Below are 26,773 nucleotides of genomic sequence, written 5' to 3' on the forward strand. Positions count from 1 at the left end.
TCTACGTGCCCTTATCCGCATCATCATCCGCGAAGAGCTTCAACTACAAGACCTAAGGCGTCCACCTGCTGCCTGCGACCCAACACCCACCTTCGACTTGCGCGAGGTCGTAAAGCAGGAGTTGACAGCGATGACTACACCCACGACGCACCTTGCTCTGGGAGCGCGCTCCACACCTTCGCTACCCACCCCTACCGTGACTTGCATGCCTACTGGCGTTTCCTATGACCACTTGGCTACGATAGGAACCAGAGCACTTGCTGTGCCATCGTACCCTCAGTGGCGTCCACCTCGTCTGGTTTGTTTTTACTGTGGTATACGCGGCCATATATCTCGCTTCTGCCGCCGTCGCCAGCAGGATGAAAGACGAGGCTATGCTGAGCACGAAAGAGACCGCACTCGCCGATCAGACGACTACTATCCCGGATCGTACTCGTCCCCTCTACAGCGTTCTCCATCTCCTCCAGCTGCTCCCAATCTGCCTCATAGTTCCCGTTCGGCCAGACGTCGTTCTCCATCATCTTACAGGCGCTCTACATCACCGCTTCGCCCCACTTCCCATTTTGTCGACCAGCACTCGGAAAACTAACTGTTGCAGTTTTTGGAGGGGAAACTGCTTCTTATCGGTCTTCAAAAATTCCTCCTGTTCGCCCGGAAAACATGCTTTCTGTGACTATCGAAGGTGTTCCCGCGTCAGCTCTCATCGATACCGGTGCTGCCATTTCTGTTCTTCGGAGTGACCTGTGTTCCCGGCTCCGTAAAGTAAAAACGCCTTATCTTGGACCTATTTTGCATGGTGCTAATAATGCATTCATTCACCTCGACGGACAGTGTACTGCTCGTATTCTTATCGACGGCATTTTTTATTTTGAACGGGGCCGGATGTAAAATGGATATATCGAACTCCACCGCCCCAGACCAAGTGCGCTCTTTTGATAGGAGGCAAGCTTTCCCGCAACACTCTCGAAGATAGCGGCGGCGTGATGGGCGTTCCAGACTGCTGCGTACGACAGCTGCCCACATCGGTTGCACCGAGGGCGCCATTTGAACGTAGCGGTGTACGCACGCGGCGGCTTGGCGTGGCTGTGGCTTGGCCAGGTTGGCTAGTTTGACAACGTCAACGACATGTGCGTCTCGGTGCTGCTGCTTGTGCTACGCCAGTCGTTGTTAGTGTGTGTGTGGCTTAGGCCTGTCGTGGTTGGTGTGATGGCTGCAAACGCGAAGAAGCGGACGTCCCTGACATTTGCTGCGAAATTGGAAGTGATACAGCGCGTTGAAAATGGAGGAAAGAAGTCGAGCGTCGCCGAAGCTTTCAACATCCCAAGGAGTACTTTGAGCATTCAGCTGAAAAACAAGAGTGACATAAAGGCCAAGGCGGAACAGAACCAGCACTCAGGCGCGCGGCGGGTGCGCAAAGCTGCCTTTGAAGACGTCGAGAAGGCACTGTACAAATGGTTTATCGACGTAAGGGCCCGGAGTATTCCTTTATCGGGACCAATGCTACAGCAGAAGGCCAAGAACTTTGTGTTCATTCTCGGCGCCGAGAACTTTAACACCGGCAGCGGTTGGCTGCAACGTTTCAAGGCCCGTTTTAACATTGTCGGGAAGAGAGTCGTGGAGGAAAGTGAGGACGCCAATGAAGGCGAGATCAAGAAGAGGCTTGAAAAAGAGTGGCCTCAGATTCTCGCCAAGTATGAGCCCAATCAGATATTTAATGCTGATGAAACGGGCCTGTTCTGGCAAATGCTTCCACGAAAAACGCTCGACATTCGCGGAGACAAGTGCCACGGCGGCAAGCAAGGCAAGGCGCGTATCACAGTTCTGTTGGCTGCTAATATGGACGGAAGCACGAAGCTGCGGCCGCTTGTCACAGGCAAGTTTCAAACCCCGAGGTGCATGCACAACTGCCCCAGCGTTCCGGTTACATATGCCTGGAACAAGAAATCGTGGATGACTCGGGATATATTCCAAAAATGGTTGAAGGCATGGGACTCTAAGCTGGCACGTCAAGGCCGGAAGGTTTGTCTCATTGTCGACAATTGCACAGCACACCACACAGATGTCCAGCTGAGCAGTATTGAAATTCATTTTTTGCCGCCGAACACGACGTCGAAGCTGCGGCCATTGGACCAGGGCATTATTCGCGCTTTCAAGTCCATCTAAAAGCGTCGGCTGATCGACATTTTGCTACTCACGCTGCGGATGGGCCAAGAGCTAAAGATAGGCCTTTTGGGTGCCATTCAAATGCTGAAAGCCTCGTGGGACAATGTCAAGCAGTCGACAATAGTTCAGTGCTTTCGGCATGCGGGTTTCGTGAGCCACATTGAAGAAGCTTCCGGGGAAGCAACCGAAGATTTGACGTTTGGATGGCACAGAGGAAGAATGCCAGCTCGAAGAAACCTGGAGCCAGTGGGAGCGCTTTGTCGGAGCTGAGCCACACAGCATGTACATTGAGGACTTCGTTGGCGGTGACGACAGCACCGGAACAGTGGCGGAGTTAACAGACGTGGAGATCGCGGCAGAAGTGACTGCTGAGCGGCCAAACGAAGATGCTGCCGAGGCTGATCCAGCAAGCGCTGATGTTGCCCCGCTCCCGACTGCAACTGAGGCTGTAGCTGCGTTGGCCGTTGTACGCCGCTACTGCGGTGCAATAGAAGGCACTGGACTGTCTCTTGTGGACCGTTTGGACTATGTTGAGATGCCGTGGTCAAGCACACGGTTGCCAATATGAAGCAGGCTACGCTGCTTCAGTACTTTCAGCGAACAAAATAAATACTTTGTTTGAAGCTTCATGTGAGTATCTATTGCGCCACGATTGGTTCATTGATTGATTTGTGCTAGTTTCTGACGCGTTTTCTACGTGATTTTATATATCGAATTCTGGCTATATCGAACTATTTTGCGATCACCGCGCTGTTCGATATATCGAGGTTCGACTGTACTGCTATTGTGGCACCATTCGCTGGCACCATGGAGCGGACCTTGATGTTACCCAGCTGTGTTACATGATGTAGTATGTTCAGCCTGCTTGGGTTCATCACATCGATTGCCAGGATGTTTTGCCTAGTGTTTATCCAGACATCCTTGACCTCGTTTGGCATGGTGTTTTCTATACATAGGGAGAGTGCTTGCCTGTTGAAGACGCGTAGGTTGTCAGTAGTATTCTGTGGCAGAAACAGGATGGAGTGAGGCTATCGTTGTGGTGCAGTTTTCACGGTGTTTGAACTGGACGCTGAAGATGTGTTCAGAATTCTTCGTTTGGCCTTGCGGTACCGGACAAGTTGAAAGCTGTCTTCCGAGGACTCGTCAACTGATGCGGAGTACAGCTCTGTGTCCTCGCTATCACTCGATGTATTTCCTCGCTTTCTTGAACCGATATCCACGGGTGAACAGGAACAGGGAGGTTCCTTGACATGTTGTACATCCATCACTGCGATGGAGGGGGCGGTAGACCCCACAGGTGGAGCGAGGCAAGAGGTGTTCCACAAGAGAAGCACTTCGTCTTCTATGTAGGAGACCATTAAACATGGCGGCTCCATTGTCAATCTGAACCACAGAGGAAATGAGGGCAGTGATTCGTTTTTTTGTTGACGAAAGGTGTTAAACCTGCGGAAATTATTCGTCCAATGCAAGCGCAGTATGATGACAGTTCTTTATCGCGAAGCAAGATCTATGAACGCATAGAGCATTTCAAACAGGGAAGAACTTCTTATGTGACGAGGAAAGATCAGGCAGGCCATCGATGGCAAAGACTGAGGACAATTTGAAAGTCGTTGAGGGTATGGTGATGAAAAATAGACGTATCACAGTCGACGAAATCCCCAATACTTAACATATCAGCCATGGTCATATTCCATCTTACTCGACATTCTAAATTTTTGGAAAGTGTGTGCAAGGTGGGTCCCCAAAAATTGTCAGCGCAGTATAAGGCACAAAGTTTGGACAACTCTCGCAAACATTTGGCGAGGGAGATGCAATTACGGAGCTTATTGTTAACGTAGATGTAACTTGGGTACATCATCGCGAACCGGAAAGTAAGGCTGCGAGCATGGTCTGGAAACTCATCATCACCAGAAGTCAAGAAATTTAAACGTCGACCATCAGCTGGTAAGATTATGGTAACACTATCCTGGGACATGGAAGGTGTGGTAGCCGTTCATTTCACCCTCCTGTGAACAGTGAGAACTATTGTGATGTGTTGCGAACTAGACTGAAACTTGCAATCAGATCCAAACGTTGTGGGAAAACTGTGAAAAGGTGTCATTCTGCAGCAAGATAACGCTCGGCAACATTCTGCCAAATGAATGGCCGAAACAATAAAGGATCAAGTTGGGATTCGAATTGCTGGAGCAGCAGCCATACGGTCCAGACCCAGCTGCAGGTGATTTTCATATATTTGGACCATTGAAGGAAGCGCTCAGGGGAAGAGGATTTGAAGCTGATGCAGAAGTCATTGATGCGGTGCAAAATTGATTACAGGTGCAACCCAAAAGCATTTTTTCCGACGGAATAAAAAAACTTGTGGAATGTTGGGCAAAGTGCGTTGAAGTGCAAGGTAGTTATGTGGAAAAATAATGTATGTTTCAGTTTTCTATCAACAAAATAAATGTACCTTTTCTCAAAAGTCCCTTTACTTTTTGACTTCCCCTCGTATAAACAAGGTTCTTGAATTACAAAGTTTCATTAAATATGGGTGCTTAATTTGCTCATTTCACGGCCTTCACATTTTTCATATCAGCTTGATGCACTATTGCTGGTTTTGAACTTGTATAGTTCTAAAGTTCATGCGATATTTTCTTTACTTATTAAATAGACAAAAAAGGTGGAAGCATTGATATCAGTTATTTCTGGCAGAATTTTTTGGGACGTACGAATATATTCTTTTATGAAAAAATACATACCGTATAGTGCGGAATATAGGTCGAGGTTTTTTCCAAAAAATATTACTAAAAAGTCACCCCTCGACTTATATACTGACCCTTGGCACAACATGAATAGTCGTCTGGCAACATGTAGGAGTGCAGACCTTTCAGCATCCGCATCGTTATCGCCTCCTTGGTGACCAACGCGGCCTACGCAGTTGGACCGACGCCATCTTCCCTTTTGTGCAGCGAACGTTCCTGGCGTAGCTAAATTTCCCGACAACCCGCAAAATGAGTACGAGTACTCGACGTCAGTTCACCGCGGCGTTCAAGAAGAAAGTAATCGAATATGCTGAAATGCATGGGAACATGTCCGCCCAGCGGCAATTCAGCGTGTCGGAAAAAAGCGTCCGGTACTGGCGAACGCAGAAAGTCAAGCTGTCTGCCTGCAACGCGCGGAAGACGTCCTTTCGCGGGCGCCGCGCCGTGCACCCGGAGCTCGAAGACAAGGTGGCGGATTTCGTCCGCGAGCATCGTGCCAGATCATTGCCAGTGACAGCGGAACTCATCCGCATCAAAGCTATTGAAATCGCCAGAGAATCCGGACTGCCCAAGGAACAATTCAAGGGCTCCATTTATTGGGTTCGTCGCTTCATGCGACACATGGGATTTGCACTTCGATGGCGCACATCAATCTGCCAGAAGCTGCCAGAGGCATACGAGGACAAGCTGGTCAAATTCCACCGCTATGTTATCCGTCTCCAGCAGCAGCATGGCTACATGTTGGGACAGATCGGCAACGCTGATGAAACGCCGGTGTGGTTCGACATGCCGTCGCCCACCACAGTGTGCGAACGCGGTGCAAAAGAAGTCAAGCTTCTTTCTACGGGGAACGAGCATTCGCGCTTCATGGTGATGCTCGCGTGTACTGCAGACGGCAGAAAGCTGCCTCCGTACATAATATTCAAGAGGAAGACGCTGCCGAAAGAGGTTTTCCCGCGGGATGTTATCGTTCGCGTGAATGAAAAGGGCTACAGTCAAACCCCGTTACAACGAACACCACATTAACGAACATTTCAGATTAACGAACTTTTGAGAAATCCCATGCCGACTGCTTATAGTTTCAATGTAAAAATATTTCACTACTACGAACTTCAGAATAACGAACATTTCAGAATAACGATCATTATTTAATTTCCGTGTCATCTTAATAACACCTCAGTACTACGAACTCATATCCCGAAATGCGACGATTCTTAGATTTCAGTGTATCCGTCACAGCAGTCGGAGCTCTAAGCTAGCAGACGACGCAGCGCGAAGAGCGGGCGCCTTGCAACTTCCTTCCCGCAAAAACCTGAGATGGCGCGGGAGGAGAAAGATGCGGGTGGGGACTTTTTTTTTTTTTCCTTCTCTGTTGCGGAGGCAACGGCGCACCAGGTTTTGTGAGTGGAGAAGCGGGAGCATGGGCTCGTAAAACCTGAGACGGTGCGGCAGAAGGAAAAAAAAAAAAGAGTCGTAAATAACGCTGAAGTGGGCCTTTTCTTTTTTTCCTGTTGCGGAGGCAACGCCGCATCACGTTTTTCTTGCTTGTTTTTTCAGTTGTTCGCGCGCTGAGCTTCCACGAAATGGTCAGGTCTTAAGCAGCAGCTGATGTTTTTAATGCAGACGAGACGGCCTGCTTTTATCAGCTGCTCCCAGACAAGACAATGCATTTTAAAGGAGAACAGTGCAGAGGCGGCAAAAAGTCAAAGCTTCGCATCACCGTGCTGTATTGCTGCAATGCAGATGGCACTGAAAAGTTGAAGCCTCTGGTGATCGGGAGGTTTTCGAAGCCGCGCTGCATGAAAAATGTAGTGTCGCTGCCGTGCCAGTGTAGGGGTGCCTGGATGACCCGCGAGCTCTTTTCCGAGTGGCTGCTGACGGTAAACGAGAAGATGAGGAAGGAGGGGCGGCACATTTTGATGATTGTGGACAATTGCTCGGCGCACATTGTCAACATACGGCTCACGAATGTGCGGCTCGAGTATCTGCCGCCAAACTGCACATCAGTACTTCAGCCACTGGACCAAGGAATTATAAGGAGCGTGAAGTCGCACTTCCGGAAGTGCCTTGTTCAGCAGCTGCTCATCAACTTGCGCCTGCAGCACTCGACAGCCATCAACGTCCGACAGGCTGCGGAAATGCTGACAGGCGCATGGTGGAGCGTCACGTCCACCACCATCCAAAACTGCTGGAAGAAGGCCGGCCTGAATATCACAGATGGCCAACCACAAACCGATGAACCGGCAGCGGAGGACAGTTCGAGCGAGCTTTGGAGCGAGGTGGCCTGAGCAGCTAGCCGTCGATCCTGCGCGTCGTGACGTGGACCTCGGCGGAGCTTACCACTGATGACATACTGCAGAGCGTCCAGGGCACGGCCACTCAAGATGAGGAATGCAGCGATGACATGGATGATGACATTACGGCAGCACCCGAAGACCGCAACGAGTCCGTGTCGGCCACAGATGTGTTGGACTACTTGCGCAAACTCCGCATATTTATAGCCAAAAGCTGCACAGCGACCGAAGGCGTGCATAAGAATGCGGACGGTCTGGAATCCTTTGTGCTGCAGAGTCTGTGCTGTGCCCGTCAGAAGACGATCACGGACTATTTCAAATAAATGTGCCTTGTCTGACGATCACGTGTGCATTGTGTGAGAAACGAGTTCAAGGAGGTACCGTTTCAAAGGTAGGACGTTTACGTTACTGAAATGCTATTGTTATGGCTAATTTTTGGGCTTTCACTATAACGATCTTTCAGAATAACGAACATTTTCCTGTGGTCCCCTGAAGTTCGTTATACTGAGATTTCACTGTATATGGACGAGGCCCTCATGCTCAATTGGATTAAGACCGTCTGGAATCGGCGACTCGGCGCACTCCTGCGGTATCCGAGCATGCTCGTCTTGGATGCCTTTCGCGGGCGCTTGACAGCAGGTGTGAAGCAGGCACTCCGCGACGGGAGGACGGAACTCGCCGTCATTCCGGGAGGCATGACCTCAACCCTTCAGCCACTGGACGTCGTGCTCAACAAGCCCTTTAAAGACAGTGTCCGTGAACAATATACAGTCGAACCTCGATATATCGAACGGCGCGGTGATCGCAAAATAGTTCGATATAGCCAGAATTCGATATATAAAATCACGTAGAAAACGCGTCAAAAACTTGCACAAATCAATCAATGAACCAATCGTGGCGCAATAGATACTCACATGAAGCTTAAAACAAAGTATTTATTTCGTTTGCTGAAAGTACTGAAGCAGCATAGCCTGCTTCATATTGGCAACCGCGTGCTTGACCACGGCGTCCTCAACATAGTCCAAACGGTCCACAAGAGACAGTCCAGTGCCTTCTATTGCACCGCAGTAGCGGCGTACAACGGCCAACGCAGCTACAGCCTCAGTTGCAGTCTGGAGCGGGGCAACATCAGCACTTGCTGGATCAGCCTCGGCAGCGTCTTCGTTTGGCCGCTCAGCAGTCACTTCTCCCGCGATCTCCACGTCTGTTAACTCCGCCACTGTTCCGGTGCTGTCGTCACTGCCAACGAAGTCCTCAATGCACATGCTGTGTGGCTCAGCACCGACAAAGCGCTCCAACTGGCTCCACGGCTGCCTCGATTACGCGCGCACGGCGGGGGCGCGGGCGCGCGTGATTGAGGCGGCCGGGCTGGCTCACGGCCGGGGAGCGTGCGCTTTCCCTCGAGACTGGCCGTGGCTGGCTCCAAGCCGCCGCGTGTGTACGCCACTACGTTCAAATGGCGCCCTCGGCGCAACCGATGTGGGAGCTGTCGTACGCAGCAGTCTGGAACGCCCATCGCGCCGCCGCTATCTTCGAGAGTGTTGCGGGAAAGCTCGCCTCCTGTCAACAGAGCGCACTTGGTCTGGGGCGGCGGAGTTCGATATATCCATTTTACATCCGGCCCTGTTCGAAATAAAAAATAAAAAATGCATGCGATTTTCCACGTGATGTAGAAAGTGTTCGATATACGCAATAATTCGATATATCCGTGTTCGATATATCGAGGTTTGACTGTAATCAGTGGATGGCCGGCGACAACTCGACTCCAACCGGCCGGCTGCGTAGGCCGCCTCTCGCCACTGTGGCTACATGGGTGTCGCAGACTTGGCACTCGCTGCCCGACGATGTGATGGTGTGGGCACTCAAGAAGTGTTGCATTAGCAACTCCTTGGACGGCACCGAGGATGGCATGTTGTGGGACGCAGCCAGCGAAAAGCAGTCGTCTTCGGACGAGAGTTCAGCCAGCTCGGACGAATGAGCAGGTGACGACTCTGGCGGCACCGCTTAATAAAACAAAGTTTTGTGCCTTATAATTTTTATGTTGACTTCCTGGCTTCAATGTAAGGGGGTCGACCTATATTCCGCCTCAACCTATATTCCGCATTATACGGTATTTTACATGTCTTGATAGTGCATAGTGCTCAAAAATTCGTTTGCGGCATCTTTTAACAATGGCAATAATGTTATTATTCATGTATTTGATCCCTCGATAAATACTTTAAAGAGCAGGCCGAGGTGAAACGTGAGCCTCCCCTGAACGAAATTTCTGGCTCCGCCACTGGTTGCGACTACTATGTTTTTAAATAAAACATCAAAACAAACAAACATTACCAAAAATTAGCCCATTTCTAGGGGTGAGGAAAGCGTTCAACTAAGCAAATGCAATGCTCCTCCACTGACCGGAGTGATCTTGCTGAGCGGCGGTGGCTGCTGCTGCTGCTGTTGTGCAGTCACGTGATTGGTGGTGGTGGTGGGCGCCAGGCCCAAGCGTTGCAGCCTCAGGGCCTCCTTGAACTCGCGGTACGTCTGTTGGTGCACCCGCCGAGGTGGAGGCGGAGCTTCCTTGCACGACCTGCACATGTACCACAAAGGGACCTTGTATCTTTCTCAAGCAAGGATCATACAGTGCCGAACTATCCCCTTCAGGTGCGAGTTAATTCTTTCTGTCAAAATTTCATTTCACCACATACCTTGAATTTTTAGAATCATAGGAACTGTAGTGCAGAAGAACAGATCAGAGAATTTTTAATTTTCAAAGTTTTCTCAAGTTTCAGGAACGCCAGATCTTAGAACATTCAACATCTTCATGTCCAGCATACTTGGAAAGCACACATCGAGCCACTTGAAAAGTAGCCTAATGTAAAACACTGTCAGAGACTTTGAAAGGGGAAACCAATCTCCACTCTTGTCCCGTAAAGTGCTGAATGGACTCGGCTTTCAGCAACATAGTGCATGTAAATGAATCAGTGGTGTCTGGTTCTGGTACCACGAGACCACCACAACAGGTTCCGATGACCTGGTGAGTCGCCTGTTTCACGTCCACAGCCATACGTACTTGGCGCATGTTTTGAACTGGTTGCATTACGTAACATAATTAATTACAGTCTACACTCGTTACAACGGACCTGCATATAAAAGACTTTCAGATATAACGGATGGTATTTCGACCTTAGTTTGCTCTACCTATTTTGTTAATGCAACAAAGTTCGCTTTTAATGGACTGTGCTACAACACACTATCAGCTATAGTGAATGAAACTAGCGACAATTTTTGTCAGAATAAGGCATATCAAATGGACTTTTGCCACGTCTGACAACTGGCTTGCGAGGGTAAGCTGACGATCACAACCCAAAATCGTGCATGCGAGAGAAGAATGCCGGGCAGAAGCATGCTGTCTTTTGCACCCGAAGCACGACACGGAGGCGGAGAGAGAGGGAGCGGTGGGGGGTCTACTCTTGCGCCAGCTGCTTACGGCGCAGTCGCTGTATCTTGAAAGCGATCTGCAATGTAGGCAAAGTGCACAACCGCATGAGCCTCACCTTCAATATGATCTGCGATGTGTACAAAGTGCACCCAGTGCTGGTAGCTTCATATGTACTGTGCTTTCAATGTTCGCATTAAAGGGAGAGACAGCGCAAAGGTCAATTCGCCTGCTAGTGCTGCCACACTTCCTCACTCCGTTTTGACAGCAACTTTCCACGGTCATCAAGCAAGATATGTTTATCTTTACCTGTGTGCGCATGACACCGTGCTTGTTAATATAGTTAGTATGCGAATGTTTACAACTTAATACAGCCGACAAAACTACTATCCTTACTTCACATAGCTGTCAACTAATTTGCTATCGCAATTGATGCTTCGCCTTTTTGGGCAAAACTGTGATTGTTTTGTTTGTTTTTTACTTTTGACGTTCGTCACTCACTCTCTCCAATAACCGTTACACATTGTGACCAAACTTTCGGAAGTGAGGCATTTCGGATATTACGGACTTTGGATAAAACGGACATTTTTGTCGGAGTATCAGAATCCATTATAACAAGAGTCGGCTGTATTTATTGCGCTCCCGGAGAATTGAGGGTCCGTGCCGTAAATACTGAGTCAATAGCTATCCAATAAAAAATAAATATGAGACAAAGGTTTTTCGGACAGTGCTCCAACAATACTTCTGTGAGAACACATAATGCACAAACGTTGAACATAAACTGAACTTTGAGGCAACCATCATTCCTACAGAAGTCAGGAAAGGTGAAGATAGCTGATTTGAGGCTTCATTCTGTTATGCTCCATTCGGTTATACAGACCGCCCACTATAAAGACATATTTCACATAGTTTGCTGTCAGCGTTTTCCTACCTTTCAAGCAAGAAGCCGGTTCGGGAGACTCCCTCGCGGCGACCACACGCTGTGGCACTCACTACATATTCGGTAAAGAGAGAGGGTCTGTAAACAATTCTGTGCTTCCAGTTTGTCCAAGACTATTATTTTGACAGTAAAAACTTCCTGCATTTTCAGAGTACTTAGAGAAATCTGCAAGTGGTGTTTTTATTGAATGCTGTAAGCCAAGCCTATGAGGAGTGTGCTGCGTTATCCCTCATACTACGCAAGGGAGGCGCTTCCGACAGGTGGCGACTCCGTAAGTCCTCGCCCCCAGAAGCCATGGCCACACAAAACAGAAGTTGAGGAGGAGCGTCATGGCATGAGAGCAGGGCAATGTTAAAAGGGGCCCCGAAACACTTTTCGAACATACCCTATTTACTCGCATAACGATCGCACTCGCGTAATGATCACACCTCTGAATTTTGTCGTTAAAATTAAATTTTTTATTCCCTGTGTAATGATCGCACCGCGAACTTGCCGAATCGATATGTCGTGTGCCAAGTCTAGCTAATAATGATCGCGCTTACCATCTGTAAACTGCTACGCGAATGACTCTTCCAAGACAAACCAAGCGGTCTGCACACACCAAACATTCTTAAGCAGAAGCCCCATTTCATTCCTTTCATCACTTTCCAAACTTCCATGAAAAAAAAAAAAAAAAAAACCTAACTTGCCTTAATGAGATTAGTCATTAATGATACGGAAGAAACTGTTTCAATGCAGGTGACTTACTCACGAGAAGAAGAAAAATTGCGTTTGGCTTGCTCTGCCGGCCTTTCTTGCTTTGGTGTCCCGCACTACATACAGTGGCAGCTGCCTATTTGTTGACCTGTTGTCATCCCGTAGCAAATGCGGGATGAAAAATTTTTTTTTTCTTGTGGGAAATTTAACCAGCGTAATGATCGCATCCGTGAATTTTCGTCAATATTTTTTTCTTGACAAAAAAGTGTGATCATTATGCGAGTAAATACGGTAGTAAGAAAAGATTGCCGATCTGTCATGGAGGTTGCTGTAAACATGTGAGCCAAATATTACTGCACTGCATGTAGCAGAGAATTTGCACTTTACTATTAAACACAGCGAAAAATCTCTTGCTTTCGCAATGTCGTCATGCAGCATCATCGAAAGCAGCTGGTCCATCAAAGCTATTGGCTGTTTTAGTGATCACAAGAGCATTCTCAGTAATACATAAGTGCTAATTTGGAGTTTTCATCGGGTGGCCCAGCAGCACAACAAGCCTCAGAGATCGGAACAATGGCCTCCAAGCGACCTGTGTGTTTGCTCGTGAAGCCACATCAACATCAACATCATATCAGCGGCGTGCCAGAGAGCATTGTGGCGTTGTGCAAACAATGACTTGCATCATGCTGAAGCTCAGACAAAAAAGACGCCGGGTGCTCAGCATAGAAGAAAAATTAGACATCATTCGTGCTATCGAACGTCACACGAAGAAGTCGGCACTGGCACATGACAGGGATCTACTGTTGACTAAGGTGTGTGGCATTTGGAATGCAAAGAAGTTCCTCGGCAGCGCTGCTGTGAAGAGATGTCGGCTACGAGGTTTGACTTTTCGCCATCGTTGCCTCTTTCGCCGAAGTGTCACCTAGTGACAGTGATAAGGTTGACACGGGAAGCGACAGCACGGGCGACTCAGCCCCGACAGTAGCATAAGCTGCGCGTTACATCAACCCCACAATGAAAAAGACGGCCCGCTACTTCTGCAGCACTACCACGCGCGTGCACTGAGAATACATAATGCCAACAAGGAATCTGCCATGCGAGTGTTTGCCGAGAAGAAGGGGCTGGCTGAAAAGCTGGCTCGCAGCTTCAGTAACTTTGAGGTCGCTGTCGTCGCTATCAAACGAAAATAACAATTTTGACATGCAAAGTTAATACTAAGTACTGCATGTTTCTTTCCCCTTTTATCGCACCCTCTCTGATTCCATTTTTGACAGGTAAGTGGACGATCTCGCGCTATTTCAGTTAAACAGTACTACCGTTAAGTACATACTTTTTCCGATCTCCGGCCAACTACGGTTTAACGAGGTTTCATTGTACAACCATGTTTATCGTGTCAAAAAAGTAAACAGCACAGACATCACAGTGAAGTGCTTTAAATAAGTTATGAGGTTTTAGGTGCCCGAACCACGATCTGTTTATGAGGCATAGTGGGGGACTTCGGAATAATCTGGACCGCCTGGGGTTCTTTAACGTGGACCTATATCTAAGTACACGGGCATTTTTGCATTTCACTCCCATCGAGATGCGGCCGCTGTGGCCGGGATTTGATCCTGCGATCGCGTGCTTAGTAGCCCAACATTATAGCCACTAAGCAACTAGCGCAGGTCACAAAGCAAGCATGCTCACGATGTTGAACTGAAAGTAAGTTAACATATCATTATTTCATGCCACTTAAGTGAGCAAATACGGCCGTGTACGTTTTTCAACTGTCATTTGTAGCTTCATTACTTGATGCGTGCCTTGCACCTCCCAACTGTAGAGGTTTTGGCAAATTGGCAGGTAAATGCTTTTTTTTTCCGTTGACAAAGTGCCTCGAGCATATTCTAATATTGTCGTTTGGGCTCGAATGTGAGATGTCATCACTGCTGAAACATAATAGAGGGTAATCAGCTGGGGCTAAACAACGTGAAAACTGAACAAATGTGCACTAGCGTTGCTGATAGAAATGCTCATTTGCGAATACGCTACGTGTTTTGCAGTGTACTCCAACCTTAGTTCTGTTGTTCTAAGCATGCGAAAACATTGGTATAAATGAGCCAGGTTCCGGCAGTAGCGTCTTGAATGTGGCGCAGAAAAAAGTTGCACGTTGGCTCATTCATGCACAATAAAAAGCACAGTGCGTACAAAGCTCCAACACAGAGCACTTACGAAGCTAGAATAGATTTGGCACATAACCAGTGCACGTTTGTTTTGGAGCTAGATGAGCTAAACAACTATCTAAACCAATTTAAGGGGGGAGTTGGGCCATGATCAAAAAATTTTTACTTTTGAAGATACTAACCTGAAACTTTTCAGAAGTATGTAGTTTTGCATGCCGATTTCAAATATGCAGTCAGATTTAATCTCTGATGTATAGATCACATTTTATGCTAATTACTCTGTGTGATTGTTATGAAAACAATAGAAAAAGAACTGCTACATAGAAATAGTTAAAACTTATATAGCCATGTTTCTGGAAGCCTAAGGTTTGAAATAAGACTTGTTTCATCATTTTCTGTTCACTTGGTACAAAGTTATGAAAGTTCGAATTTTCCAGTCGATAACTGAAAACTGCCTTTTTGTGATAGCTACAGAATTTCAAAATGTTCCAAGTCAAATATTAGTTGCACTGTGATGTTATTGCAAACATGACACATATAGGACTGAAATAAAACAAGAATGATCAAAATCTATTGAGTAGATGTGAAGCCACACCTCTCACAAAATTTAAAAGTACAAGAATTTTGTTTTTGAGAAAAATGTAAACATCTAATTGCAATGACATGCAAGGGTTTATTGAGGAGGAAAGGTTTCAATTATACATTGTGAAGGCTTAGAAAGCCCCAGGGCAATAGTCTTCATCAGGTTTTCCATGTTGCCTTCTCTTCACGGAAGTCTGGAAAGCTGCCGAGGCACCACGCTTTTTCTCGGACTTCACAGCACGAAACCTATCTTTCTCAGCAGCTCTAGAGCTACCTTTGCCACTTTGTTCCAACTGCAGCTCCCTCAATATGCTGGAGCTGGCATGCTGTGTGCCATGGTTGAAACGCATGACAGCTTCTGCTACAGCATTCTGCACTGCAAAAAGGGACACATTCTTGCCTTTAGGTGCAAGGCTCCAGATGAGGGAGTGAAGGGCCTCGTTAGAATTCTGAGTTTTGCCACGTTGGCATCGCTGCAAAAGGCTTTTGTCAGCAAGACGCTCGTACACGGGAAGCAATGCCTGGCACACATTTGGAGGCAGATTGTACCTGTGTTTGGGAGGGAGCTCATTTCTGGATATGGCTGCATTGTGTTTGCACCAGGATTCAGCACCACTTGGACAGAGGGTGTGGTTGTGCCTTTCATCACTTGATGTCACATGATAATAGGTCGCCATGACTGCCCTCTGCATCCTGTCAATATCTCCTACATTTGACTTCAGTGCCCATCCATAGTAGTTAGTCAGCTTTGAAATGAGGTCTCCAGTGAGCCGACCCTTGCCACCGATGCGCTCATCAGACTTTTTTGAAACGAGGTTTCGAAGCGCTGTGCCCATTCGTTTCTGAACGTGGTTGACACAGTCCTCCTTCTCAACTGAAATAAATCCATACACTTGGGCCTCTTGTACAGCGAGGTACGACCTGCTGTCACCATCGGACAGCATTGTGGTGTACCTCAGGCCGTGGCAAGAAAGTGACCTTTGAAACAAAATGAGGGCTGCCTCAGCCTCCATTTGGCCTGCTTTGCTTGTAGTGTTTTTCTGGCACTCATGTTTTTCCTTCCATTGAGGATACTCTAGGCTGTCAGGTGCTGGTGCACACTGACATCCAAGGCAGAAGTTGGACAAAACAACATAATCAAGCACATATCCAGAAAAAAGTTCGATCACTGCGGCAACTCCGATGTGAGAGGAGTGCCCTCGCGTGTGCCAGGTTCCATCGAAGCTTACCGCAATGTTCCCTGGATTTCCAAAGTTCATTTGCTCATAGAGGTCTTTCACTCTCTTAGCGCACTCATCCAAGCTCTTGCTGCATGCTCGTGTTGCCGCCGGATTCAGTTTCTGTTTCAGGTAGTCCTGATATGTCTTTTTATGAAGGCCTCTGTGCGACACTCCCAGATTTGCGAAAATGTCGTTTAGGGCTGCTTGTGCAAGTCCGGTGCTTTGAACAGCACGCGCCGCGAGCAGATTTATCTTGAAAGGCTTGCAATTTGCCTGAAACTGCCCTGCGACCCGAGGCGAGCTCCATTCAGCACCAACATCACCACAGTTGATGCACTGCATTCTTAGTTTTGCAGCTAGTCCGTACTCGCGATCATCCTTCGTAATTTTCAAGACCCCGCCGCACGTCCGGCACCCAGCAGAATGCAGCAAACTGTTCACTGCATCGAGGTCCACTATCGTGAACGCCGTCGACGAAACGCCCGGCGCACTAGGCGTTGTTGCGAGAAGTTCCGATTTACGCTTCGTTGCCGAAACAGATGCCAGCTCAGCCGTTCTCTCCGCCGCTCGCTGCGTCAGAACATCGCACTCTTCGCTTGACAAGAAGTGCGTGTCCACTCTTGTCCGTTCCGGTTGCAAGTTGAAGCTCGTGGAAACCGCCACTCCGGGAACTGTCGAGGCAGCCGCCGCACTCGCTGAACCGCGTTCAGGCGTTCGTGGCGGGTCCGAGGCCGCCGCACTTGCCGAACCGCGTTTTGCCGTTGCTGGGCGCTGTGGCGTTCGCGGAGAGTCCGCGATGGTTTCCACTGAAGACGGAGGCACTTTGCGACGCTTTGCGGCACATTTCTTCCGTTTTTTGCCGAATTTGTGCACGGTGTGAAACTTCCGAGGCATCGCGATGAACTACGCCTTGTCAAGATGGCGCCACCCGTGTTTCGGCATGAAGTGGGTGGAGTCAGCCGCCGACCAATCAGATGCGGTCGTTTGAATTCGCGCCACGCAGGAACCAATGAAATAGCTCTGTGCTGCTTTCCTCTTTTGCCTTGTATTTTGTTTGCAGGGTAGTCTGGGATGCCTTGGTTTGGCGGGAAAGCAAGCCGAAAGGATGCTCCTTCGAATGAGACCAAGATGGCCGCGATCCGCCGCGGGGTTTTGAAATCGCGGACGCTTGAAAACGGGCGATTTTCGCGCTTTGCTTGCGCGCGATCCTCGTCGTTTGAGTTATATTATAGCCAATATTACAGTTATAAAACGTTTTCAGGGGCTGAATTTTCCGTAATAGATGCAGGAAAGTGTAAGGAATCCAAAAATAATTAAATTGAAAAATCGGTTTTTTTCGCGATTTTTTCGTCTCCAAGACCCGGCTCCCCCCTTAAAAAAGCAGGGGTCAGTTCCCGCATTTTTTAGGCAGTTCTCGCTTTATTGTGCGTTTTTATAAATGCCGCTGCTGGCTCTTTTTTTTTTCTTCTTTTGCATTTGCGTCTTAGTTCGTTTAACAGAAATTCGCAAGAGTGACTCAAACCACAACGATGCACCTCAATCGCCAATTGCTTCCCACGGTTTTGAAGAGAAGCGGTACAATATCATGCCGGCATCCCCTTCGCAGTTGTGACAATCCTTAATGCAGAAGTATCTGCACTTGTTCTTTTTCTTCTCACTTCTCACAGAGGAGCTGCCAAGAGGCCATGGTGAATCCATTGAAAAATTGTAAAAGCAGGCTGTCAGGCATGCCTGAGTGCACCATGAACAATGGTGAAATGCAGTGAGGGCCTACTCACGGATGCTCACCGCCGCTGCTAGGCGGCGAGACATGTACAGGCAAACTTCATTGCAGGATGCCTATGAGGCATGTGGTGGTGCCACAAAGCCGTCCGCATTATCGGCCATTTCCTTAAAATCGTGTGTCTGGAAAATCGGTCGTTGACTGTTCAATGGCAACTCTTCCAGCCAACGACACGACGGCAAAGACAATTCATTACAATTCCTCTCTTTTACTCGAGCCAACAGTAGGGTGACTCTTGTTCCCTTTCAACAACATGACAGGTAATTTGCCCTGATTGAAGCACAAATTTGCCGAGTTTTCTCAGAGTTTTTTCAGACTATTCAAAATCCCTCAGTGATCCAACGCGGCATACGTAAACATCGCGTCAAGGGTCTAATGGCGCCGGCAGTGCCAGCGCAGACTGCGCTGGGGAATGCCGGCAAGCGGGTGCCGGGAGGCCTAAGACTTGTCGCCTTCCGATGTGCTCCCTACTGACGCGAGAAATGTTCTGCCGAGACCTGCGCAGTGGTTGCATTGCGATTCCAGACACCGTCTCTTTTGACAGTTTCATAGGTGCTGACACTGCTGTATTGACATGCGCAGAACTTGACGACGGCAAGATCATTCGTCAGGTTTCTGCTGCACCGCCGGACGATGACTCTCAGTCGGAAGATGACGCACCATGTACTGCGCTGCCGTGGTGGCATGCAGAGCGTGTACAAACAGTAACTGTGCTTTCAGCCGCTAATAGTGACCGTACGACCCTCTCCAAGATTCAGGCTTATCTGATAGCGCGTAAACGGAACAGCGTGCAACGGCGCATTCACGATTTCTTCCAAGCCTATTGCCGAGCCCGAATAAGTGTGTGGAAATAAAAGATTTCATTTTTTTTTCTTAATCTGCTTTTTCGGACACCTGTTTATTCGGACATTTTCGCAGTCCCCGTAAGGTCCGAATAAACGGTCGGCGACTGTACATTCTCATGCCACCTTTGCTAATATTATATGCCCAAGAGTTTTCCATCTTAAAACACTGATGTTGTACTTTTATGTGTTATTATATACCAAGAAGCTAACAGAAAGTGCTTTATCTTAGTGCTGTCATAAAGCCCTCATGAATTGTACAATTACGAAAAAACTATGTTAAATGTACTTTTGAGTAAACGAGAAGGGAAGTGGTTAACTGAGGGCGCCAATTTTTATTAGTCATATCATAAGAAGCCAACAAACACTGACACCAAGGAGAACACAGGGGAAATTACTTGTGCCTAATAGATGAAATAAAGAAACGTTACATTAATGGAAATGAAAGTGGACAAAAAAACAACTCGCCGCAGGGGGGGACCAAACCCACAACCTTCGCATGTCGCGTGCGATGCTCTACCAATTGAGCTACCGCGGCACCGTTTCCCCGTCCACTTTCTTGGGTATTTATATGTCTTAGTAGAACCCTGGGAGTGTTAGCCATCGCCACCACTCACAAACCTTGGCGGTGGATGTGGAACATCCTTTCTACTGCAGGCGTCACGAGAACGTAACCTTTTTGGGTGAAGGCGACCGGTCAATAAATCCACACATGCTACCTGAAAGCATCAATGTTGCCGGATTCGAGACCCTCATCATGTAATAAACGAGAAGAAAAGGGGTTAACCGAGGGGCCGGTACACCTGCGACAGAAAGGATGTTCATCCTTAGGGTAGCTCAATTGGTAGAGCATTGCATGCGAAATGCGAAGGCTGTGTGTTCAGTCCCCACCTGCGGGGCGTTGTTTTTACCTCCACTTTCATTTTCATTAAATTATCGTTTCTTTATTTCATTTATTTGGCACAAGTAATTTCCCCTGTGTTGTCCTTGGCGTCAGTGTTTGTTGGCTTCTTATAACTGCACTTCTGAGTGTGTTTTAATCCTTTCATAACCTTTCCATAACCCATTCCCTGCATAATGCCATGGGCATTAATGGTAAAACATTCGTTTCGATTTGATTGAACGAATAAATAAATAAATAAATAAATAAATATATAAATAAATAAAAAGATGGGTCCTACAAGTGAACCACTTGTGAGAACTTAGTGGCCACAAGCAAAAAAAAATCTGTTTTGTTATGTTTCGAAGGAAATGAAAATTTTAAGCCAGGGCTTTTAAAACCTTGAAGGGTTAATTAACATTCAAGGGTTACAAGGAGCGCTACCAACCCCGAGCCCGGAAAGCCTCTATACAAATAAAACAGTTGTTAAATGCAATGATCCGATGCATTCAGCTACAGATTTAGGTGTTTCAGGCAAAAAGTGTTAAGCATTTTTTTGCCTCCAAAATGTCCCGAGCGCTGCCACGATGCACCGAGCAGAAAGGCCCACCTGGCTGGAGACACCGTTGGCTCGCAGGCGTTACTGTGATCACCGTTGTGCATCTCGACTGCATGGTTGGGGAGCACCTCGGGAAGAGCTGGTCCATTTGACTTCAAAGACAGAACAAAAGACACCATCAGAAGATGCTATAAAGAGCACAATCATTAGTGCAATAGAGTGCTGAAGCAGCTATGCTAATTTTCTTAAATCTGCAAGAGTGACTTTAGCAGTCCAGTGTCAACAGCAAATTCGAAACAGCAAAATAAAAGTAAGAAAAAATGGAAAATAAACAAAAGCAAAGCAATGGCTGCTGCTAGCAGACACTTGACGGCAGCCATTTGCGTGATGTGTTGCACCTGCTGCATGGCACTTGCACTGGGGTGGCATCAGCATCACATGGTATCATGCATCAGCATGGTAGTTGCTGGCAGGTCACCCGTGGACTCATTCTTGGCTTCCGTACATTAATCTAGTCTGTGATATTATGCCCAATCAACGAAGCGGTTTAGTGGTTCGAACATATTGGAGGCCAAGCTTGCCATGATGACCTGCCCGCCACCGCGTCAGCTGGCAGTGAATTTTTGTCACGGCCGTATGCAATACGGCAAGGCTTAATCAGCGGCACTTCATTAATATCCAGCGGCGAAAGTTGCTGTTTGGTGCTGAGTTGACCAAAATCTTGGTAGCGGCCGTAGGCTATTCTTATGCCATGAAATCACCATGCCAAGAAAAGTGGGGGATAGGCAACAAATTGAATAGCAGAAAAGTTGTTCACGGCCTCCATGACTGCACCAATGTGCACGTTTCAAAAATCGTGCGAGACACCATACAGCGTCCAAAACTTCGGTCACCATACTACATTGGTCATACAGGAGCGGGGTCCAGCTTGGTGCCAGTATGTTTGCTTGCTGCTGCCAGAAAATCGAGTTTGTCCCGTTGCCTAAGCAACCCGCATGCATCAGGGTTGCTTCTGTGGGTTGCTTGGACAGCAACCCACGAAAGGAACATCAGTACGATTCCTTGACTCGGCCCACTGCGGAGCTAATGCAGCCGCTGGACCATGCCATGCCACTTTAGGTAGTGCGGTTAAACAGCGCTTCAAGGCATAGTTCCGTTTTTTTAGAGCACAAGCAACCTCTTCGGCGCAGAGAGCGTGCACATTTCCTATATTTTGCTGAAATGTAGTAAGGTGTAGCAGAGGTAGCCTCTCAGCGCAGTGAAGTGCGATTGGCGCAGCGGTAGCATCACTGGTTTTGTGTCAAAAGTTGGGGCTAAGACTTTGTAGTCTTGTAGTGTTGTTTGACCAGTAGTGTTGCATCATCCAATTTCAGACCTGTAATGCTGGCTTCCAGGAAAACAGAACTGTAACAGTTTTTTGGGTGGTGAAGCAGACACCATTTTTCTCAGCCCATTGTGTGAGATTATTCCTTGTTATTTGTAGTTGCCTTCGCACATTGATAGATTTGAGGCGTGGCAAGCCATTTGTAAATCGTCGACATAATCGTCGACATAATCGTCGGCTCCCATTACAACAGACCTTGATAATCCAAGAAAAAATGTCCATTTTATCTGAAGTCCCAATATCCAAAACACTTTACTTTCAAAACTTTGGTGTCGCAACGTGCAACTGTAACAACATTATTGCAAAGAGTTAGTGACAAACGTCCAAATTAAAAAAAAAAGTTTCAGTTTTGCACGAGAGGCAAAGCATCGATTGCGATAAATTAGTAAACAGCTTTGCGATGTAAGGCTAATAGTTTTATAAGCCATACGAAGTTGTAAACATTAGTTGTGGGGATGCGCGACCCTCGCGCCTCCCCTGATGTTTTTCCCGCATAGCGCGTCTCCTGTAGTCTCGCTGCACATGCTGCGGTCGGAATGGTACAGGCGCAGTCCGAGAGATGGCGCGAGTGTTGCGCGGCTAACGCCGCGAGGTTACTTGGGCGCCGAAAGGAAGGCGCTTGCTCTCTGGGGTTCGAGACAGCGAGCGTGCCGCACGTGCAGCAACTCTCTTCCCCGGCGGGTCGCCGAACAGCGCGGACATCCCGCGCACGCGGCGACCGATGCATCTGCGAGACCGCCTCGCGTGGCCGCCATCGAACGCGCCACGATTCGCGTGACCGTACACGCGAACGACCAGGCGTTGGGATCCAGCATGGAGCGAACATATTCGCTCGCGAGGACGCGGTGAGTCGGACTTCTAGATTTGTCGCGCGCCCATCGGCATGTTTTGTGGATAGCAACTCGGCTAGCAGGCATTGATCTATGAGAGGTGCAATAAATGCCCTTGTGATTGTTTGCACTACTGTGTTGTCGTTCCTTTGTCCCAAGAGTACGGTGTGAGATATCCCACATCAGACCCCACATAGTTTACTAACTAAATTAACAAGCACCGTGCCACGTGTGCACAGGTAAACATGAACCCATCTCGCTCAATGGCCGTGGAAAGTCGCTATCAAAACGCGTTTGAGTGAGGAAGCGCGGCAGCAACAGAGTGAATTGACCTTAGTGCTGCCTCTCGCTTCAATGTGAACTAAATGTCAAAAGTACAGTGCATACGAAGCCACCGCGACTGGGCTAACTTTGTATACATTGCAGATCGCTTTCAAGATACGGCGCCTGCGTAGGCATGCACTTTGTCCACATTGCAGATTGCTTTCAAGATATGGCGCCCGGGCAGGCACGCACTTTATCCACATTGCAGATTGGTTTCAAGATACGGCGCCCGCGCAGGCATGCACTTTGTCCACCTTGCAGATCGGTTTCAAAATACGGCGCCTGCACAGGCACGCACTTTGTCCACATTGCAGATCACTTTCAAGATACGGCACCCGGGCAGGCACGCACTTTGTCCACATTGCAGATCGCTTTCAAGATACGGCGCCTGGGCAGGCACGCACTTTGTCCACATTGCATATTGGTTTCAAGATACGGTGCCCGGGCGGGCACACATTTTGTCCACCTCACAGACTGCTTTCAAGATATGGCACTCACGTGGCCACGCCGTTAACAGCAGCCAGTGGAGCACAACCTCCCCTACCCCTCGCCTCCCCCCTGTGCCTTATGCGTGAAAGCCCAGCGCACTGCCGACCCACTTTCCTCTCTCCTTCGTGCGCACGATATTGAGCTATGATTGTTGGCTGACCCCCGCAAGTCAGTTTCCGGCCCGTGTCGACATGGCAAAAGTCCGTTTCATGCACCCAATTTTGCCGCTAATTATCCCCGCTGTTGCCAATAGTCCATTGTAGCGCGGTGCGTTAAAAGCAAACTTTGTTGCGTTATTAAAATAGGTAGAGGAAACTAAGCTTGAAATATGGTCCATTATATCCGAAAGTGTTGTATGCGGGTCTGTTGTAATGAGTGTAGACTGTATACAGAGTGCATAACAGAGCATGGAATGATTTGATTCAAGGATGAATGTGAGTCTTATGTTTATAATGCTCTCATATGACTTTACTGGAGAACTTGTTAGTGCAATGGGTCTGTAGCTGTTCGAGGATGTTGTGGGTTAACCAGATTTTAGAAATGGCACAACTACTGCATTTTTCCGTTCTGTAGGCATTACCCCAGATTCCCTTATCTTGTTGAAAAACTGAAGTGGTGCCTCTACCGATGCTTGAAATACGTGTGCCACCATTGTATCGTTGACACAGTCAAGACCTGTTCGCATTTTTTTTTACTGGCAGAAACAACCCTGGTTATATTTTTGTATTGTATGAGGGTCCTGTCGTGTATAAAGGCTAATGTGTGCATGTCCTGGTTTGGTGGACGGCCAGTGACTTTAAAAGAAGAAAAAGAATGGTGGCATTCGGCACGAGCTAGCACGACGCGGCATCTTTGCCAACAGCCAATCACAAAAAGACATAGGTTCTGGAAGGGGGAGCAGAAGAAGACAAGGAAGAAAAGGAAGGCTTTTTTTGTTCTGGGCGCAAGGCCTCTGTGTTGAGTGGAAGAAGCAAAGCAGTCTGGCTGTGGGTCTGAGCTTCAAGACTTCGGCGACGATCCGGCCTCTGTCTGGCTTGTGATCGTCGCTCGGCCTGTGGTCTTCGCTCGTCCTGGTGACATGGCGCTGAAGGCAAGAACTTCACACTCCCCTCCTGCGACTCATCCTTACATGACCGATGCCCTGCAGCTGCCCCAACGCGTGGCCAGTAACTGTTACCGGTCATGGCCCTTACTGTTTTGTATACTTGTTTACTTGTACGAGAACATCTAGAGCTGCATGAACGTTTCTATTAGTCTCGACATCTTGTTTAGTTGGTTTGTGTGTTTGATGGTTTGTTTTAATTATATGTTTCATATATTGTTAACAATCAGCTTTGTTGTTTCTTTTCCCCACTATGGGTTTACCTCAGTGGCAGCCAGAATAATTTGAGCCATGCAAGTGCAGATACACTTCTGGGAAAACAACCCGAAAGATATACCCTTAAAATATGGTCTAGACTCTGGATTCAGCTTTACAGAAGCAACAAGACAAAGCAAGAAGACGTTTTTAGCACTAGAAACATTTAACATGCACTGCAACCTTTTGGCAAATCAGTCCTGGGGAAGCCTGCATGATGAGGGAAGGTTCACAAAAGAGAAAATTGTGATCCGCTCGCAGTAGCACAAAGCACAGTCAGGTGGATGACAACTTTCCTTTTTATGTAGCCTTTTCTGCAACGCAAAGAAATTGCAACAGTTTTTCCAACACAGCAGGTATTTCCACCACACAGCAACTTTTTCTGAAAGCAGCACTTCAATATCTAATGATTGTAAAGACATCTATCGCGCTAATTCGTGGCCTATTTTGTTATTGTTTCTATGTTAAAAATTGTGGGTGTTGCAGTTTTCTTTATTGGATCAATGAAACAGTTTAATTTGTTCTAGTGGTCTGAAAGCTGGTGGTACAAAAGAACACATTAAAGAGGCAAATGCAGAGAAGCAAGGGAGTGCTAGTCTATGTTAAGAGAACTTGCTAGTGCCTCGTAACAGCACTCTGTACACTGCCAGCCTACAAGCACGCATAGAAAAGCAGCTTTCATTCTCAGCAGAGAAGCACCCGCTGCATACTTTTTTGTGAGACCACAGAAGTGAAGGTGCACTTAAGAAACTGTGCAGAACCTTTTCAAGCAGCTCACATTTGCCGCCAAGCCAAAGCCATTGGTGTTACCTGCGAGTCTAGCAGCATAGGTGTGCCACCCTCACCGTGTTCAGAGATGTCCGTGTCTGAAGAGTCGTCAAAAAACTGCATGCAAAAGAACCCCCTTCACCTGTTACACAACTAACGTGTGGCTGCACACCAAAATTCATTGCAAACACATGTAAAAGCAGGGTTCAGGATTGTTGTGTGCTTGAAGTATCATGACCTGGACATGGAACTTGCATTAAAGGTTGAAAGACTGAAATTTAATCAAAAGGACTGCGCTGAATCTTAAAAATTTCGTAATCACGTTATCGCACGCAACCTCGCGTGCCCGCAAACTCACGCCGGTTGGCGTTCAAATCGATTAAGCGCACCAAATATGACTAACACGACCACGTAGTGCACATATAAGCAAAGCAGACGTTGCATAAAAATCATGTTAAAGCGTGCGTACAAATGACAACATGCACAGTGAACTGTGCAATATCTACTACGTTATTGCCCGCAGCACAATACGCAAGCCTGGCACATACAATATTCTGAGAGAGACACAACTTACATCAAATAGTCGCGCGGAGGAAGTTGGTCGGAAGTTCTCCCTCCCGATTTGGTGAAGCCATGTCTTTCTTCTTAACCCCGTTGCGCTTACCAGACGGTATCGCGAACATATTCTTGCCTTTGCTAAAACTATATTGGCATCCGAACGTGCAGCAGGTCATGGTAACAGAAAATTACGTGAAGCGACGTCGCACTTGCCACAAAACATCCTTCAAGGCGTTCGCAAGATCAAAACAACACAGAATAGAAACGGAAGGAATGCCGCGAACAAGCGCCGCTGCTCGAGCAAAGATGGCACTGAAGCGTGACAGTAAACAAACGAAGCCGGCGCAAGGGGCCACGTGATGCCATTAGGCCAATAGCGACGCGGCGTCGGCTTCGGCCAGAGCGCTGGAGGAGGAGGCGGCATTCTTCAAAGCGTGGCACTACTTTACGAAGTTTAAGGGGCTTTAGCCCAATCGGAAGGCTGCACCTTGGAGAAGTGTGCGCTTTGCCCAATCAGCGTTGCTCTTTCCGAATTCCACCCTTCGAAAACGTCACCGATACCGTCACTCACGGAATGCCTTCGTTGTGTTGAAAGGCGCCAAAATGAAGTACGGGAAACCAGCTTTCAAACAAGACCAAGATGGTGGCGATTGCCCTGCATCGTCCGGAGCTTTGGCGGCTTGAAATTAGGGCAAATTTTTGAGCTGGGCCTTCAATTCCGGCCCAGCGACGCTTACAAATTGCCATTTTTTTAATACTTCATGAAGGAATTGGGCAATAATA

General features: G+C 47.8%; 1 protein-coding gene and 1 pseudogene across 3 annotated transcripts in view; one reads left to right on the forward strand and one right to left on the reverse strand.

Moving 5' to 3' along the window:
• Lrch (Leucine-rich-repeats and calponin homology domain protein) overlaps window positions 1–26,773 on the reverse strand; it is a 205,513-nt gene that overhangs the window by 108,055 nt on the left and 70,685 nt on the right. For 2 of the 3 annotated variants that reach the window (XM_065439258.1, XM_065439256.1), the window contains exons 8-10: window positions 25,475–25,549; window positions 20,332–20,432; window positions 9,599–9,770 (exon numbers count right to left, since the gene is read on the reverse strand). In XM_065439258.1, coding sequence (XP_065295330.1) covers window positions 9,599–9,770; window positions 20,332–20,432; window positions 25,475–25,549 — 348 coding nt within the window. The remainder of the gene's footprint in view (window positions 1–9,598; window positions 9,771–20,331; window positions 20,433–25,474; window positions 25,550–26,773) is intronic. The other variant, XM_065439257.1, reaches the window with a different exon arrangement.
• Window positions 2,203–2,772, forward strand: LOC135907601 (tigger transposable element-derived protein 6-like; annotated as a pseudogene).

The sequence above is a fragment of the Dermacentor albipictus genome, chromosome 1 (assembly GCF_038994185.2).
Source record: "Dermacentor albipictus isolate Rhodes 1998 colony chromosome 1, USDA_Dalb.pri_finalv2, whole genome shotgun sequence".
NCBI classification, from domain to species: Eukaryota; Metazoa; Arthropoda; class Arachnida; order Ixodida; family Ixodidae; genus Dermacentor; species Dermacentor albipictus.